At 35.6% G+C, this 16698-nt stretch overlaps 1 protein-coding gene across 5 annotated transcripts in view; it reads left to right on the plus strand.

Annotated features, from left to right (window-relative positions):
- Window positions 1-16698, plus strand: part of LOC106155973 (E3 ubiquitin-protein ligase HECW2) — a 45861-nt gene that overhangs the window by 13272 nt on the left and 15891 nt on the right. For 3 of the 5 annotated variants that reach the window (XM_087012359.1, XM_087012358.1, XM_087012360.1), the window contains exons 4-8: window positions 193-293; window positions 7396-7471; window positions 7629-7798; window positions 15813-15955; window positions 16312-16406. In XM_087012359.1, the coding sequence (XP_086868485.1) occupies window positions 193-293; window positions 7396-7471; window positions 7629-7798; window positions 15813-15955; window positions 16312-16406 (585 nt within the window). Of the gene's footprint in view, window positions 1-192; window positions 294-3953; window positions 4066-7395; window positions 7472-7628; window positions 7799-15505; window positions 15584-15812; window positions 15956-16311; window positions 16407-16698 lie in introns of those variants that run through there. The other 2 variants (XM_087012361.1, XM_087012362.1) reach the window with 2 other exon arrangements.

A 16698-nucleotide genomic window follows, 5' to 3' on the forward strand; every position in this document is an offset into this window, starting at 1 on the left:
ACTGAAGTAGTTGTAATCAATTTATTTTTGTTTGATTAATTACTTTATTAAATACTAAGATAGATATAACTGTAAATAGAGTTTTGATGTTGATTTTGGCACATACTCTCTTGTGTGTGCGCACACACACACACATACACACACTTGTATATATAATTATTGTATGTAACAGGGTATGAATTGTTATTTCAGTGGAGACCAAAGTATGTCTGAAGTATTACCATGGTCCTAGCTGTACACTGAGAGCTGCCACACCCACCATCACTGTTCACAACCCTGCTGCTGCAGCACAGGTCAGTGGGGAAATGATAGTCTTCATTTTCTTCTTCTTCTTCTTCTTTGATTTCTTGCTCTTCTTTTTCTTCTTCTTCTTCTTCTTCTTATTATATCAGTTGTATTGTCTATATTTGATTTGTTTGCTGACTGAAAACATTTTTCATCAAAAACACTCTGTGACATTAAACACTTACTCCACACCAATAGCCAGCAAAATTATGGCATATGCAGGCCTGTAGCAAGGGGGGGAGGGTGTTCAAAAGAACCCTCCTTTTTGCTGGGAAAAGCTCCACTCTGGGTAAATTTGATCTAGGTAAACTAAGGTTTCATGACAAAAGGTCCACATATTCAGAAAAGTAACCCCCTTTTCCCATTGCTGGCTACGGGCCTGATATGTTTGAGTTTGTTTAGTTCCAGGCCATTATTTCTGTATTAGGCTAGTTGGTTTTTAGTAATGTCTTGGCTTCAGAATTGCCAGTAGACTCAAAAGTGTATGAACATTTGTTTCACAACCCCTTTAAGGATCACACTAAGGACCAAACTGTGGTGACATATAGTTGAGTGAGTGTACAGAATTGAAAGGGTCTTATTCCATTAATTGGTGGGATCTTGGACCAGTATAGCATAATCAAATTCGCAAAGTCAGCTATTTCTGGTCTTAAGCAGTCTAACGGGCCTTATACATCAATGTGAGGTGGACTTCACATTGCATTTCAGTGGTTAAGATAGCAATTATAGGTGGCCTGTGGTACTTTACACTGTGAAATATGGTTCTTAAGATCACTTGAGGTCATTAAGATGAGATTTATTGTCACAGAGTTGTGATCTATGGATATTTGTGCCTCAAATGTTGCCCCATAGCATCTTTGGTCATTTTGGATCTCTTATATATCTTACGTAGAGAGATTAAAAAAACAAAGGAGAGATGTATAGATTGTGGAGATCATGGGGGATGGGGGAGGGGGAGGTAAAATTATATAATACTCTACTCTATCAGTAGTACAGAGAAAGTTGACATAGTCATTAAATTTTTTCTTTTTGCAAAAAGACATCATTCAAGAATAAATGATAATTTCTTTATGTGGCTGAATCGGCAAGAGCATGTTGTTCTTTAGAAAACAAAGGTTTCAATAATATGACCAATTTCACATTGACATCTGTGGTAAGTGCTTACTAAATTCAAGCAAATTTAATTGTTTTGCCTAAATTATTGTTTGATTTAATAACTGTTGATCCAAAAGTTCTGAAAAGTTCAACAGTCAGATGTCAGAAAGTACATTTTTATGAGTAATAATTTTATAAATCTTGGGAAAGAATGAAATATAACTAAGACCACCCAAGAGTGTGTTTGTTGAGAGCAGAGACCCTTGGATTGTGGTAGTTGTGCCAGGTGCTTCTGTCACAATCTATACCAGCCTGTGATGCGATACTGAACTATTGAGTGAAATTGATAATATTGCATCATTCTGTTTTTTTTTTTTTTTTTTTATTGATCAAGTACATTTAGCCAGACCACACACGTTTGCCATAGAAATTCGACTCCCTCTCTCTCTCTCTGTGTGTGTGTGTGTGTGTGTGTGTGTGTGTGTGTGTGTGTCACTGTGAGAGAGAGAGAGAGAGAGAGAGAGGGTGTACACAATGTATACGTGCATGTTGTGTTAACTAATTGTGTGTGTATGTATTCTTGTATGTCTATTAAAAGGTATGTGTAAAGATCATCATCATCATTTTTTGACTCTGTTTGAAGTATTTGAATACCGCAGCCCACATTTTTCATAAGCCTCTTTCATCCCTGACTGCTTTGTTATAGTTGTTATTATAAAACAAGCTTCACCTTGAGTACAGAACACCCTTTCTCTGTTCCTTTCAGCATATCATTTTGAAATAAAAAAAAAAAAAAACTCCCTGCGGATGTTATCAGTTATCAGTATTAGATGGCGCAGTGAAATTGATCAACAAAACTGAATAATGTGAATTAACCGAGATGTTCATTTTACAGAAACTAACCTCATTTGAAAGAGGTTAGGAGTGACACAAAGCATTACCAATCAAATGGAGTTAAAATATGCATGTTTATAGTCTGGTGGATTATTGATCATTATCTGACGATATCATTATCAGATGCTATAGTGTTACTACACAGCTCTGTCTGTTACATTATAACTGTACTGTAATCTGCAAGGTTAACACTGGTCTTGTACCAAATGCAAGTGAACTTAGAGCCAGGTTCAGTGATTCAGAAGTTTTGTAAATTAATTCAGTTACTGGACTGTCTCTGTGTTGGACCAGTAGATTCTTAGACCCTGGTGGCTTGAAAAGACCAGTAGGCAAATGAATATTCAGCATAGACTGGTGCTACTAGGCAGAATTTGTTGTACTGCTCTGCATATGAATATGCGTGTCATTTATTTGGCATGCTCTACTCGTGTTTATAAATTTACTACACACACTCATACACACACACACACACACACACACACACACACGAGAGACACAGATAGTCTCTTTATATGTAATATCTTAATAAGACATATGGTAAAGAAGATGTAAACTGTTTTCTTATTCTGATTATCGACATATTGCTTACATAAGCTTGTTATATATTGATAGACTTATTATTGATAGGCAGCTCATCAGGGTTTTGCTTACGTCTGATTTTCAAATCCCTTCCCACTTGTTTTTCTTAAACATACTGGTAAGCTTTTCTAATCAGGATATGTTGTAGACTGGGTTCCCATACTTAGATCGATCCACCTGGATCGACCTAACTCCATGGGGGTTCACGCTAAATTGCTATCGGCTCAAGAGGGAGACGAGCATGCACGAAAGTTAATTACCCCCTAACAGCTTTTAGTAGGCATGATAGACATTTAAGCCAGTTAAGCTGACAGCAATTTAGTGAGACTCCCCAGGAAGATGGATCCATCCAAATATCTCTGGGAATGGTCCCGTAGACAGCATATATTTGCCTACTAGTAAATACAGCCCATCATTGTGTCTGTCTGTCTTTTTAATTTGTATCCAGACTTTCTTTTAGATCCCTTGCATGGCTACGTGCTGTTGACAAGACAAAAAGCAATCAACTATAAAGTATATGTAAGCCTGTACTAAAACTAGTGTACATGTCAGAATAGTGAAAACCAGGTTTTACCTCCCGATCTTTTGTGAAGCCAGCACCTGGCTCTATCCTCAATGTCCAAGCCAGAGTTCAAAAAAACTTCTTGTTGGCCACCAGTACATATACCCAATGGAGGTAAGCAGGGAAATATATCCCACTCTGGATGTATGTGAACAGAAGTAACATTTTACTCTAAACTACTGTCCATCTGTTACCTGTGCACAGTTTAGGATAGATTGATGTGAACCAGAGTGGTTGTTTTACATGTTGGGGAGAACCAGTGTGAACATAGGTGCAAACTAGCTTAATTTCCTATATTGTGTATAGCTGGTGCGTGAACCATTTGCAATGAGCTTGGTACAACTTAAGTGTAAACTGGGCATATATTTCCCAGTATGGATTGTATACATCTCATGATCTGCTGCACTTACTAATTTCAACGAGCCTAGTTCAACTTGTCAGTGTGTGTAAACTGACCTTAGATTTCCCTGTATTGACTGTATACATCTGCTGCTTGGAATCACATCTGTGGTTGTTCTATGCACATATCACCAGAATGGAATATTTGAAGACTTATGGCTAGGAAAAGACTGGAAGAGATGTAACCCACCAGAGAAGGGTGGAGTACAGATCTAGTGCCCTGAGGAGAGTTATGTCTGTGTTGGAATATGGTGAGTAGATGAAAGGGGGTGTAGGGGAGGCGAGGAGGGGGGGGGGGAAGAGAGAGAGAAAGAGTTAAAGCTACAAACAGCATTGCAGACTGCGGTATTGAATTTGGCCTCTAACTAAATGACATTAAAATCTATCTTGGGAGAGGTAGCATAAATATAGATGTTATTGTGTAGGATATTGACAGTTACAATAGTTAATGGGAAAAAGTGTATAGTTGCTTGTAGAAATAGGGAGAGTATTATAAACAAGAAAGGGGAGGGGTGAGATTACCAGTTACTATGTGATGAAGTTGTTGGTGTATTCTGTGGAAAACAATGCCATTTAGACACCATATGTACAGACATATGATTAAAACAAAATGTCTGCTGAATGATTGACAAGATTGTGGGTAGGTCCACTAAGAGTTTAACATAGTTTATATGCTGTTATTAGTTATTAAGAGTCCTTTTATAAATTTACTTCTAAGATGTATTTATAAGATATTATTTCTTCATACAAAAATTATGATGGATTGTAGTGCCTGTATTTTGGCAGGTTTACATAGATTTCTGTTGCAGTGAACAGAAAAAGCAAGCATTGTAGAGAATTAAGTATGAACCACAGTCTTTGAATCCAGTTGACCACATGTGCTGCCATCTATACTTTTGTGTGCTAATAAGTACAGGCAACATTCTCTGAATCCTGAGGACCTACATTGCATGACTGCTTGATAAACAGACCTAAGTCTGATGTTAAATGACATGTGCTGTCTGTTGAATAAAGGTTTTATGCATTCAGCTGTGCCCAGCAGCATTTTACTTCATATTGTTTTTAGGCTTTCTTTAAGAAGTAGATGGCTTGTATGTTCCCATTAATGCTTTTGCTTAGGAGTGAGTATATGGTAATTTCTTAATATATATTCCAACAACATAGACTGATAACATTTCCCCAAAGATGTTTTATTAGTACTAAATTATAGATGTTGATCCAGAATTTTTGATTAGATGTCTTTGGGCTCATTCCCATTGATGCTATCAGTCTATGTAGATCTATCCACCTTTGTGGGGAGTCTCACTGATTGCAATCAGTTTAACAGATTAACACACCACCTCCTGGTGTTGAGTAAAATATAGAAAAACTGGGGATTAAAGTAGTTGGAAATGAAAGGGGTATTTATCTGTTAAACAGACTCCATTCAGTGAGAGTCCATATGGAATCAGTTTTGGTTGAGTATAGCAAGTAATTATCATAAGTGCCTTTGTAAAACTTCTCATCTTGCGCCCTAGCAACCTCAGAGATTGCTCTGCCATTGTTCCATGGAGATAACTGTGTATTATAGAAAATGCTGGTATAAATATAGTACAGTATTGATAGCTGTGCAGATAGGAGGATGTTCCAGACATTTGGGAACACTTTAAAACTACTGAGTCAGTTCGTAATTGTAACTTTGTTAGATATGAATATGTGAACCACCCTGAGTTTCATGGTGCCAGGAGTGACATACACCACCAATAGCATAGCAGACAGTCTTGAACAGTATTAAACCACTGAGTTAGTTTGTAATTGTAACTTTGTTAGATATGGACTGGAGAATAAAAACCCTGAGTTACATTGTGCCAGTAGTGATTTATATATATATATATATATATATATATATGTCAACAGAGACAGACATGTTATTGTATCTTTAGCCTGTAAACCCCCCCCCCTCCCCCCCCGCCTGAAATGTGCTGATGAAAGATGGAAAGTTTTCAGTGACCTGTGAAACTCAGGGCACAGACAGACAGACAGGTACTAGCAGTTTTTTTTTTTTTTTTTGATCTCTTAAGAGATTATTACAGAGTATATCCATCAATGGAGGTCACATGGTCTAAAGACAAGCTCGGGTATCAGAATAATAGCTATAACTGCCGTTTTTGTGGTACAACAGAATATATTATATTTCTTTGAGTTGTTCACAATGTTTTTATTGTCAAATATAGATCTCATACAAAGAGTTATTATCCCTTTAAATTTTTTCAGAGTTTTCTAAAGCCCGTATGTTTTTTAAATGGCTTCTTTTTAGACTCTGAAGCAATGCTGTATTCCCAGCATACAAAGGCTGAATTCCCACTGTGTATAATAGAAGTGAAGCCTTCCTGTCAGAACATTGTCAGTGGTTAACCTATTTTTCTTTTGAAAAGGACTTTAAAGAAAAGCATTTTTAACAGTGGTAATGACGTATTTTCAGGAATATGTGGTTGTCTTGATAAGCAGAAAAAAACGAGGAATAGGGACAGTGTTGCAATCATAGCATGCAAAGAAACAGCATGTTAAACAGCAAGCTATCAGATTACGATCATATTATGGAAATTGGTTCTATGTGTTGTGTAGGCTACCAATATCCAATCAGCTTAGCACAGTGTTCTTAGTGGAGAATCACCTTGGGACTGACGCACAGATTATGAAATCCGCACCCAGAGGAGGGCTACGTGTCAGGTTCACACCAGTCCAACGTCTCCAAGTGAATGTCGATAGGAAAAATGTAAGGTGTTTTTAAGGTTATGCTGCCTAATTACACTTGCCTGGAGATGCTTGTGTTGCAGCTGAAGTTAAGAAGGAATTTGTGCTGTTGCCTAATTATGCTTGAGGTGTTTTTGTTATGGCTGCAGTAAAAAAAACTATTTACCATTGCTTAATTACAATCAGAATGTTGTGATATTTTTTCAGTAATTTCAAAAGATATTTGGATCAGATGAGATCTAATGAAGTTGGTTTAGCAGGTCACCAAATTCCCTTGTGTATTTAGATTATACTAGTGTTGTAATTAGATATGAATCTTGTACAAAGATGCAGAGATAGGGCTTTTATAATTTTCTTACATGAGTCTTCTAGACTGACTTTTTGAAATAACTGTCTTTTTCAGTATTCAGCTGTTTTTTTTTTTTTTTTTTTTTTTTTTAATTTTTTTATTATTATTATTATTTATTTATTATTTATTTATTTTTTTTTTTTTTGGGGGGGGGGGGGTTTATACCTCTCTCTTCTTCAGGTAGCTCATTAGTGCTACCACATCATCCAAACAGGTAGACTAAAATCGATGGTTTAGGCTTGAAACATTTTTTTTTCTCTTGTGCAGGAAAGGTATTGTAAATTCTTTTCATTGTATGGGGGACTCCTGCTAATACTTTGTTGGTTTTTGATATTGCACATTGATATTTTGGTATTGATCATTTCAGAAAACTTCAAATAACTGTCATATTCATAAACAGAAAGATTTCTGGAGAAGTTTGATTTATTTATGTGTTATGTCTGAGTCTTCATTTCATTGCCAATGAAATAATATACGGAGTGTTATGCTTCTCCTATAGGGGGCATGCCAGTCCCAAGGGACAGATACCCAAGAAGAGCCCAACCCTCAAGACCTTGTAAGATTTACCATATCAGGTATGTTTCAGCTTTCTTTCATCCTTTTTTAAAGGTCATAATGCCACAAATGAGGAAATGCTAAAAATCCATTACTTTTCCTCCTGGTTTACTGTTTTACTCATCAAGTCAAAAAATTTTCCCCATTCTATTCCAATATTTTCACTAAATATTCCAGATTTACAAGCCAAGTACCTGAAGAAGGGAATGTTCTTCAACCCCGACCCCTATGTGAAGGTCACCCTGGCGCCAGGAGGTCACTCCAACTGCCGCCATCTTATCCACCATGGTCAACACAGCCGAACCACCATCATTCCTAATACTACTAACCCAGTGTGGAGGGATCAGGTAGGCGTGGTCAGAGATTGGAAATTTTACACTCCCTTCCACCCTCTGCCCTCCCCCTCATCTCCCCCCCCCCTCTCCTCAAGGAATATGATTTACACCTCTGGGAAGTGGGTGAGCGCAGCCATCCAAATATGAACTCTTTGGTGGAAAAGTGGTCATTTAACATTTCTCACTAAATATTCTAGATATTTGAGAAACTTACAGGGAAGTAGACATGCACACACACACACACACACACAAACACACACACACACATACACACACACACACGCACACACACATACACACACACACACACACACACACACCTTATCTTGTGTCAAACTGATCCAAAAATTTGGTATAAATGTTTAGACCAGTTTTTGGCTAAAGCCCCTTTGGGTACCACCTAACTTAATTAGGTGTGTATAGTTGCTTCTCATATCAGATATCAGAGTCTATTCATTCACCATTAATATTTTTTTTTTTTAATTTTTTTTTTTATTATTTATTGCGGTTCAAGTACATTTTTCACAATGACTATGACCTAACAGTATACATAATATAATCATATAACTAAAATTACAATAGTAAATTACAATATTGTTTATACAATAACTGTGATCAGATTTTACAATTGCAGTATACGTTCAGTTACTTTGGTTGACTAGGTGGTGGTTGGTTAATAAGTAGCATATTACATAATGTAGTTGTTTTTAGGCAGCACATACTATGCACATTTGTTATTGAATTACTTAACTTGTGGCCCTAAGCATGTTATGTTACATGATTCAGAAGCTATTTATGAGTCATATGTGGAAAACATGCACTAGCAGTGATTTAGGTAGTAAGGCCTGATATATACAGGTCAAATGTGATATATAAAAATACAGTCCATATGGTATTAAATGCGACCTTTTCACATTAAAATTGGAACTGGTCATGCTGCGTCATATCAGTTGAAGTGACATTTTCTTATTAGTCTTTTTAATGCCATAGATATAGCTTGTTGGCAGATGGAAGAGAATAGATGTAATTACAGTATTTAAGGTACTTTTGATAAACATCGTTGCATGGGTTTCTCTAATTAAATGTTTTAACTCTAGTCAAGGCAAAAATACAAAATTAAGGCTTGTTTTTATTTAAGACAAGTCACCAGTTGAGTACATATTTTAAAAAAAAGCAACTCTAATCATCGATGTGAAACTTACATTAAAAAGTTGGTGATATTTAGAAAATACTTCCAATCATCTGAACATCTATGACATGTAATATTCTACAGCTAATGTAGTCCACATATCCCAATCTCATCATTAACCTTCCATCTCTCAACACTACATCTCCTGTATACATGCTACATTACATAGTAGACATCAGACAGATGATGCAGCTAATGAGGGTTAACATGTGTTACATTATAGTGAATAATTATAGGTACTTGGATTTTTTTTTTTTTTTTTTTTTTTTTTTTGCAGTTTCAGATATTTTCACACAAAGATTAACTAAGAAGCAGAAATAAGCTAATTGGACATCATTAAATCTCCAAATCAAGTTAGAATCCCCCCTCCCAGGTCTCTCATTTCACAAATCCCCTTTTTAGCCACAACGGTCTTGTTGAGATGCCAATTAGTTTAACCTCAGTCTAAGCTAGCCCCAATTAGAATGCTGTCCCTTATTAGGGAAACCATGTTGGTTTTGCTAAATACGGATAACAAGAGCACAGCTGGCAGAGAATGTATGAGAGAAAGTGTTGCACAGTGTTGTGATGAATACTGTTTATGATTGGAAGATCTTTACAGAAGGAAAAGGGATTTTACCTTTGGGGAGATTCAAGGATTTTGGTACTGTAAGAGATTTGAGGATATTTGTACTCTAGGAAATTTTAGGATTTGCGTCATATTGCAAATTCAAGGAATTTTGGTCTTTGCGGAAATTGAATATATTGATTTAGTCTTTTTGGAAATATTCAAATATTTTGACATTTGAGGAAATTTGGGATGGGTTTTGATTTGAAAGGAATTTTGATACATTTTTGATGTTAGTACAAAGAATTCCTAGGAATTCCTAAATTGTCACAGTTGTCTTGATCTTAGGTTGGACAGGATAATCATGTAACTGTGAGTTTGAAAACTGCTATAACTTTGTGTGTGTGAAGTTGTCAGGATGATGAAGAAGAAATGGTATCAGCAAGGTAATAGCAAGTAGAAAGCATTCATTCAAAGAGCCAACAAGTTGAAGGTTGTTTTAACTTGTTTTGTAAGCAGGATTAAGTAGGAAAAAAACAAACCAGTCACACAGAGGTGGGTTTGAAGTTTTTTTTTATTCTTATGATAATTATAATTCCTGTGCATTAATATATAATAAATTTATTGCAAATTACTGTAAAATTAAACCACTGGTCTGCAGGATTTTACTGTGCAGGATCAAATTTGAGGGACCTTAATATTTACTTACAAGTTTATTGATATTAGGTAAGGATATTTCACTGATGCAATTATTAAAAAATAATGCTATTATTACTACAATCTATGGTGGGAACACTGACCCCATGACTAGTATGTAATTTAAATTGAAGCTTGGTCTGAAAAAAATGTGTAAATTTACCCAGTAACTGGCCATTGTATCGGCTGTAGGCCTAAATGTTCTAAGAACTAAAAGACCAAGGGATTGATGATGGATACATTGAGATCCTCAAAGATATATACTAGTACTAGTACACTAATAGCTCTGTGACAGTGAAACTACACACATTTTCAATGGAAATCAAGATAAAAAAGCCTCAGGGTGTTCAGCAAGGAGATGAATATATCCTATACTGTTCACAGCATCCTTGGAAAGGGCATGACAAAGGCATAAACATAGATGGTACCAAACTCAACTACCTCAGGTTTGCGAATGACATCTTAGGGCGTATTCCCAGAGATTTTAGATCGATCTATCCCCGCGGGGAGTCTCACTAGATTACTGTCGGATAATCCAGTTAAATGTCCGTCCCGCCTAATACAAGCTGTAAGGGGGTAATTAACTTTCGTGCCCACTCGGCTGACAGCTATTTAGCGTGAATCCCCAGGGAGTTAGGTCGATCTAAAGTAGAACGATCTTATCTCTGGGAATGGGGTCTTAGTGGTAGGAGATGATGCAAATGACCCGCAGGTAATACTACAGGCCCTAGCAGATAAAACCCCCTGATGTGGGTTAAAAATGAACACCAGTAAGACAAAAGTAATGTTTGGACCACTAACCATCCTTCGTTCAAACAAAGGTCAACAACAAGGAGATACATGTTGAAGTAGTAGAAAGGTATGGATATCTTGGGCAAAGATTCTGCCTCATTTGCAGAACACGCGAGAAAGAAGTTCAGAGAAGAATAAATACAGGATGCATGGGCAGCATTTACGAAACACAAGAACATTCAAGATAATACACTGGCAGAAGCATGCTGAGGCCTTTGTCCAACAGTGGAACAATTTAAGCTCTGAATGATGATGATGATGATATCCCATAAGGCCAGTGGGCTGAACAGTTTTTGGCACAGACTAGTGTAAACTAATGGAGTTTTGATTTGCCAGTACATTGCTTTGAAAAGGAAGTTCACTATCAATATGAACCCCAGCTATGCTAATTTTAAAAAGTGACCTCATGTCACCAAGGAAACCTGACATGTTTTTGTAACTTTAAGCCGTGAGCAGATTTGTCACAGTGGTAATTATTCTTGCTGTTCTGAGTAGAAGTATTATGTAGAGTCTGCAACCATCAAAGTTGTTCATTATCTTTCCTCTTTTGCTTCAAGGTTTATAAAAACAAGGATTTTATTTTGTGCTGTATAGGAGAAGGTATGTTATTATATATAGTTTTTTTTTTTCGTAAATTTGTGTGTGTTTGTACCTTGAAAGGAATTGCAGACCGGCAAGTTTTTATGTGACAGATATTGGATTTTTTTTTTTTAAATTCTTTCTCTGGAAAACTGATTTTCTTCTCTGGAAAACTAGTTTTCTTGCATATTGGTTCTTACTGAATTGATCTAAAATACATTCTTTATTGGAAATGATTGCCATCATGTTAAGCAGAAAGTGGGTATAGAACCTTGGACAATTTAGTAAGGCCAGGTATCTTGTGTTTAGAAGCTTATTTTCATTGCCATCTCTACACTAACTTAAAGAATTTCTTAAACACAATATAGGCTGAATTTCCATTTTTATGCCCATGTTATTCTTTTGTTGGTAATGTGTGAAGCAATTAATCTACACTCTTTGAATACTGAAATGTTTTCTCCAAGGTAAGTACCATCAGACTTGATGCGTAAGTCTGTAATTTTAGATCCATTTTGGAATTTTAAGTTTGGTCAGTCCTCTTGTATGGTTGTGAATGCTGGAATATCTAACAACACTGAGGAGAAACTGGGAGCTAATGAAATATGGCACCTACGAAAATATTTGAGAATATCCTGGACAGAAAGAAAGACCAATGAAGAAGTGTAACAGCTTGAAGGAATACAACGATCACTGATGAAAATAATCAGAAAAAGACAAATGGAATCTCTGGGCCATACCGTCTGAAAAGACTGAATACAAAATCTTGTTCTCTGTGAGAAAATTGAAAGAAGTAGAAGTAGAGGAAGACATTGAATCTTATACATTGACAGCCTTAATGCCTTTGTAGCAAATCAATGGATGTCCAACAACGAGCTCATCCAATCAACTGAAAATAAAGATAAACGGTGGACAGATGCCTGCACACTTATAGAAGAAGATTTACATTATACTTAGCACTTATACGAATGTGGAACATGGTTTGAAGGCAACTGTATTATTATTATTATTATTATGCACTGGTAACTTCACCAAAGTTGCTGTAGAACTGTCTCATTTTGCACTGCTCTCTCCTTTCATCTTTTTTATTATTATTAATTTTTTTACTATTTTTTTTAAATCTCGTACAATTCTTCTGCATTTGCTTACATTGTCTCTGCTCTTCCTGTCATGCCAGACTGCTCATCTTGTCTGTATGGAAGTAGATCACCTCACGCAGAATCGCAGTCCCACTGCCTCACAACATGATAATATTATGGTTCATTTAGTGTAGATGCACCTGAGACTGACACTGGAACGATTACATTTATCACATCTAACTTGCTGAAATGTCAGATCTAGCTCTTGGCAATTCAGTCACATTCACCAGTTCTGTCTTATCTAGGCATATGATCTGTTTCTGGTGTATTGTATTGGGTAGTGAAACATGGCTACAGCAGGGAAAGGCGTGGTGGGGTGATTCTTGCAGGTAGATAAAATTTATCCATTTGATTAGTTTGAATTTTATTTATTTATTTATTTATTTATTTATTTATTTATTTATTTTTGTTATGAAAATGAGCAGCATGTTTTTACCTCATTAATTTGTGTAAGAATGTAAATTTCATTGAGGGGACTTTTTTTTGGGGGGGGGGGGAGACTGCTGATTACCTGCAAACATGGTACCAAAGGCAAAGAGATCAAATTTTGGAAAGGGCTATGTTACACTCTGTGACTTGATTGTAGACAGAGAGAAAGGTTAGCTTAAAGGTGCATTTGAAGGCAATATTTTTCCACAAAACTGGACCAAATACCACCATACAGTTTCAAGTATTATAAATTTAAGAAATGCCAAAGGGTATTCTTTAATATTTCCATAAAAATGATATTTGAAGGGATATTTTCTGCTTTCTTTCTGTGCTTAGCCTATATGTTATCCACAGTTTTTTGTTTTTTTTTTTGCAACTTTTTTGAATGACTGATTATTGTTTTTCCTTATAGCAATAATGCACTATCTGTTACTATGTCAATTTAGTAGACTTTTATGAACCAAGGGAATCCATGCTTGCTTCGAATTTTACTTTAACCATCAGGCAGTATGATGTCCATGAGTAAATGAGGAATGGGCGGAGTTTTAGGGGCATTGCTGGTTTTTAAAAAAAATCTTACTAGCTATTTCGTGGCTTCATGTTTCTTCAATCCGAGCAATGCTTTATGAGTAAGTGAAGATCTGGTTTATTTGGAAAATCCCTGCTACAATTTATTTTAGGTTACCAGTTGCAATTATCCATGATACCTTAAAGAAACACTGATGGCAGTTTTTGGCATTATATGAGACTTGAGAAAATTACTAGAATTTCTGTGAAGTAGACTTTACTTTCAGCAGCAAGTGTGATACACTGCCATGGCAATTTCATCTTAGAAAGCAATAAAATGCTACATATAAATTTAAAATGACACAAAACAGACTAGAAAATCAACATGATCCCAATACATGTAATTGATTTTTGTTTTGTCTTTACGCTTGTTAGTGCCTTGCATTATGTTATCTGCTTTTATTTCTGACTCATTTTATGCTAATTGCAAGACTTCCAGCTGTCTCAGATTATACCCACTGTTCTTTCCCATCAAAAATATATTTACAGGAATGTACAAAGAAACAAATTACGTCAGTAAAGTTAAATTCATGCTTAATAAGATCATCCAGTGAACATGGCATATTTGTTCCCTTGATTACGAGAATGTAACAACCAGCAACTCTGTGGCATAGATAATGAGATACACACAATAATATTTTTGCCATTGGCTGTGTTGTTTCCATAGCAACGCAGTCTAACAGGATATTCTCATATACTTATACCACAGATATTTTATACATATGTAGTTGGAGTTTATAGGTTTTAATGATAGAAGCATCCATTTTTTAATGATATTGACAACTTTCAATTTACCAAAGTACTACAAATAACAATGTTGATTTAACTCTGGTAAAACTAAATCATTGAATTTTTCTTCGGAAGAACAGGAAATGAGTGAGTTTTGCTGCTAAAGTTGGATTATACACCAAAGGTAGAGTATGGAGTCATAAAAACATGTTTGTGGATCATAGCATTGAAGAATATTAGGTAAAGAATATTGATATATACGTATTCACTGTTTAAGGAACAGATACTGCAGTTTTAGATGAAGCATATCTCAATTTGTGGTTTAATTACTATGAAGACACTAATAGAAATAGCCTTAGGATATGAAGAAAATAATTTTTTAACGGACATTTTAAAATTTTTAATTATAAGTACACAGTCCAATTCTTATTGGAATAATGAAAAGACAAGTTATACCATTTGATCATTTCTAATGGATAAATACCATGAAATAATATTACCAAAAAAAAACAAAATTTACCATTTACTGATGAACTTCCTCAGCTGTCAACATTGTTTTGAATCAAGTGCAAACCGGAAGTCTTTCCGTGAAAATCCCATGCGTAAGAATTAAGGACCTTTTAATTTTCTCTGATTGTTACAGTTCATGGGAAATACCAGGAAAGGCAGGGCAAGGGGTGGTTGTTTGGAGAAAAAATTTTCTAATCCCAAGAAAAATTTGTTTTTTTCTTGGGAAAATCTCACAGTGGGCATATTTAACAAAAGCTGAAAATATGAACTTGTTTTTTTTTTGCCATGTGGCTGAAGTTCTGTTTGCTGGCTTTAGCAGTGTGGCATAACTAATGCCTTTGAAACCAGATGGATGGTAAGGTCTAAGCAACAATCAGATATAATTAAAAAATGAAAGAAGGAATTATTAAGGTTTGTAAGGTGCAATTAGGTAGGTTTGAGAACAGAGTGAATGAAGTGTAATGAAGATAATAATAAACTATCTACGTTGAGTCAGGGACAAGCCCTCTACCAGGAAGGCAATATATTGATAAATTTTTGTCAGTTATGTAACTACTATCATGCGTTTATTTATTTTCATGATACATGGGAAGTTTGTAAGATTTCAACTAACAATATTACAAGTATGTACGCATCAGCCCAATTATTAATAATTAAGCAAACCAATTTACTTAAAGACATCCATTCAGAAATGCTGGCAAAAGTGTTTATGGAATGGCAAGTTAAGTTCCACATTGTGAAGAAATGTTTAGGTGAATGTCTTAACATTACCTTAATTGCTTATGCTGTCCTTTTTTTCTTGGATGACATTTTCTTTTGCCAGCTCCTCAGTCTTTCTGTTTTACTTTACAGAACTTTGCATTTGATGCACTACCGAGTGATGTGTTGGAGTTCAAGGTGAAGGACAAGTTTGCCAAGAGTCGCCCCACTCTGAGCCGCTTCCTGGGCAAGTTGACGGTGCCAGTCCAACGGCTGGTTGACAGGGCAGAGCAAGGGTAAGGGGATTTTTATTTTTTTGTGCAAACTTGAATAACCATGATATGCGAATGATTTTAAAGATGGAGCTGAATTGAGCAAGTATCGCTAAAATTTCATGGAACTTAAAGGTAAAAAGGTCATTATCAATGACATTGTATGAAAACATATGAATTGGTATTATATAGAAATAATACTACTAGTATTTTAAAGATGGAGTAGAAAGTGCAAATATCTTTAGATTGATGAAAATAAGAATTGTTTGTGAAACAAGTAAAAAATCCTGTTTAACTTATAGAAAAATGGTTGTTGTTATTGAACGTGGATGTTAAATTAATATAGTAACATTTTATGAATTTTTTCCCTCTTGTTTCAGTCCTGCGACCTTGACATTGAACTTGATGAGTAGGACGCCCTCTGACAGTGTTAGTGGTCTTCTGGAGTTCACCGTAACTGTATCATCCGAACCAGGTTAGTTTTTAATGATCTTTTTCTTCTTTTCTTCTTTTCACAGAATTTGACATTAACTTTTACACATTGGAACATTTTTATGAGCAACAGAAGCCTTCTTCAGTTATCAGTCAGATATGACACCTTGATGATGCTCTTGAAGCAATATGTAAATATTACTGATGATATGCTTGCTTACAACTGCTACAGCGTTTTTTTTTTTTTTTTTTTTTTTTTTGTGAGTCTAAACAGGATCAGTACATAAATTAATAATTTAGATTTCCTAAAAGCTCTCTTAGTCTGTTGTCCTACT

Source organism: Lingula anatina, chromosome 5, assembly GCF_051362555.1.
Source record: "Lingula anatina isolate TDL-2025a chromosome 5, LinAna3.0, whole genome shotgun sequence".
Taxonomy (NCBI): Eukaryota; Metazoa; Brachiopoda; class Lingulata; order Lingulida; family Lingulidae; genus Lingula; species Lingula anatina.